Source organism: Hyperoodon ampullatus (assembly GCF_949752795.1).
Source record: "Hyperoodon ampullatus genome assembly, chromosome: 4".
In the NCBI taxonomy this organism is placed as follows: Eukaryota; Metazoa; Chordata; class Mammalia; order Artiodactyla; family Ziphiidae; genus Hyperoodon; species Hyperoodon ampullatus.
Window position 1 is genome coordinate 141,968,130 of NC_136917.1, and position 2,967 is coordinate 141,971,096.

The 2,967-nt window shown below is 39.9% G+C and overlaps 1 protein-coding gene across 1 annotated transcript; it reads right to left on the minus strand.

The window, feature by feature from the left end:
• Positions 1–226: 226 nt before the first annotated feature.
• On the minus strand, positions 227–745 carry LOC307052168 (riboflavin kinase-like; the record flags this gene model as incomplete). Its single annotated transcript, XM_079703018.1, has 1 exon — positions 227–745. Exon 1 carries the CDS (start codon positions 692–694, stop codon positions 227–229), a length of 468 nt encoding a protein of 155 aa, XP_079559144.1. The 5' UTR covers positions 695–745.
• Positions 746–2,967: the final 2,222 nt, after the last annotated feature.

A 2,967-nucleotide genomic window follows, 5' to 3' on the forward strand; every position in this document is an offset into this window, starting at 1 on the left:
ACATATTACATAAAAAAGAATCGATTTTTAAAATGAACCTTTTTAGTACTGTAACATGATGGGTTTAATTGAACAGTTGGAACATAATATGGTAACTACATTGTACTGTTTAATTCACAGCTGTAGGAAAATGTTTGATTTTTAAAATACAACCAAGATGAGACTGTAGAGTTATGAGCAGTAAAATATTAGAAAACAGTGAATGAATAAATAAGATGCTTTTCCTTCAGTGGCCATTCATTATTTTGCTTTTAGGAACCTGGAAGAAATTGTCTTCTTTGAGTTTCAAATGTTCTGGTAAATCTAGTCGTTTCTTAGCTTCCTCAATATCACCTTGAATGGCTGAAATAAGTGACTCTAAAGAATCAAAGTTCTTTTCTGGTCTGAGGTAGCCGACAATGGCCACGTTGAGAATTTCCCCATAGAAGTCCTCTTTGAAAGTATGCATGATATGAGCTTCCATGGACTTTTTTGTATTCTTGTAGAATGGGTTCCATCCTATGCTCACCACCATCTTATGGACGTCTCCACTTCCAACACTGGCCCAACCATAATATATGCCAGTGGATACATCAGCTGGAAGATTATCTACTACTTGTTCAGGAAAGTTAGCTGAAGGGATGCCCAGCTGCTTGGAGCCGCGACCGAAGCCCCGCACCACCTGGCCGCGGCAGAAGTACGGCAGGTGCCTCATGACGCCGTCCGCTCGGGGTGCGGGCTACGGTCCAGTATGCGCGTCCGGTGGAGCCGCCGTCGAGGCGGTGCCCAGACGCCCCGGACCAGCCGGGGGACGCGGGCGGGAGCTCCGCAGGCCGGCCGGCCGGGCGAGCGCATGGGCGTATAACTGGCCTAGCGGCGCGGACGACACGCCACAGCGAGACGCTCACGCCACTGACCGAACAGACGGCGCCGGGCAACTTAGACGCTGGGTCTGGGCTCCTGAACCTAGAATTTTTAAATTTAAAAAATGTTTATAATGTCCATGCTGTGGTCATGCCATAATTTATTCAATTTTTCCCTTATTTTTTTAACAATTTTTTAATATTTTTATTTTGTAAATATTACCGTGATAAGCATCTTTGTTTCATTGCTTCTTTGGGAGATTGTGACTAGGTCACACAAGGATGAACAATGCTGAAGCCCTTGGTGTATGCTTTCTAACCTTGGTGATGCTATTTAAATACGGCACTGGGTTGACTTGAAAAGAAACCTATGTAACAAAGGAACCTCAAAGGCTAAAAGATCCTGAAAACGTGAGAATCCCGAATGAGGGTTTTCCTGACAGAGACACAGCATTTTAACTTTTAAAAAGAACTTTCTCATTATATATTGTTTCATTTCATACTCAAAACAATTCTGTAGAAGATATTACCATTGGTAATGTGTTCCAAACCTATCAGTTAATAATCTATATAGCTGAGATTAAAACAGGCCTTGTGAATGCATGTGCACTCTCCTTATTCCACAGCTTTCAATTTGATATAATATTGTATATATATGTGGATCAATACTAACCCTTTTTAAATGAGTGTTGCCGAAGTTTTACTCTCATACTTGTGCTTAAGTTTGATATTATCAAAAAAAAGCCACTAAGAACAAGTTCTGACTTTAACCAGATAATGGCCTTACCATCCTTAAAGTCAGATGACTTTTCTTCCATACACATAAATAATTTCCAAGTGCTGATGAGTTTAGACAAAATGTCATGGATAATTTTCACCTCTAATATAATAAAAGTGATTGTATTACTCCTGCTCAGCACTGGAATAAAAATTGCAGTGCTCCAGGAAAGGAAAATATGATAACAGATCTAATGATTCTAGTAGAGAGGATGTTTGTCCCCAGAGTTATTTTTTCACTTTGAGCAGAACTTTCATTTGGGCTCATCCTTCCATTCTGCCTCAACTGTACAAACTGGCATCCTTTCATAGCCAAAGCCCATTTTCCTAGCACTGAAAATATTCCTTTTAGAAACTAATATTTTGTTTGTTTGTTTCTTTGACGGGAATTTGATATGGCCCGTGACAATTCTGCCATGACAACAAATTTGATTCCATCCAGTTCTGTAATGTCAGTTTGGTTGCAAGCATACCACCTCATGCACTCCCAGCATGCAGCATCTCTCTGGTATTTCAGTCTGCTGCAGGATCAGAGAACACTGTGGTGTGTCTGTAATTCATGTTTATTTTTAGAATTATGTGGCTTTCATTCGAAATCACAAATCTATCTTAACCCAGTTTAGACTTGTGTTCTGATAAAAAAATGTTCTTTGTCAGGAGAGTTTTCAGTGAGCAGGCTTTGAAAAATAATTGAAGGAATTATTCCTGGGGAGATATGATGATCGTAGAATACGTTCATCTGCATCCCTCTTGTAAGATTAAAAGAGTCCTTCTAGGTAATTAATTCATGCCCCCAAACAATATCAGGTGAGAGTTTCATTAAAGATAGAGATTATAAAATGAATCTGATAAATAAACCACAGCTCCATAAAGCAAGATGAAGAGATATTTGAAAGAAAGCATGTTTGAAGAGGGAGGAACTAGCACTTATTAAGTGCCTACCAGGTTCCAAGCACTTTCTGCAGCATAAGTAGATATTGTTACCATCCCCATTTTACAGTTAACAAAACTGAGCAAATAAAGAGCAGAGCCAAGGTGTGAATCCAAGTCTGTTTAAATTCCAAAACCATTTATTTTTTCAGCCTTGAGTACTGTAGTGCTCCTGTTGAATGAGAGTGTGATCTATCTCTTAGTGACAAATTGCCTTAATGCTCCCAAATTTTCACCGCTTCCTGTACAACCACCCTTTGCCATGTAGCTCCCAGGTTTTTTTTAACTACTTCCTGCATATACACCCTGTGCCAGGTAACTTTATAGGGCCCTCTCACTATAGATGGAGAGTAAACTCTACATCTCAGGTCTGGTCTCAGCCATGTGACTTGCTTTGACCCATGGGATATTACTAGAC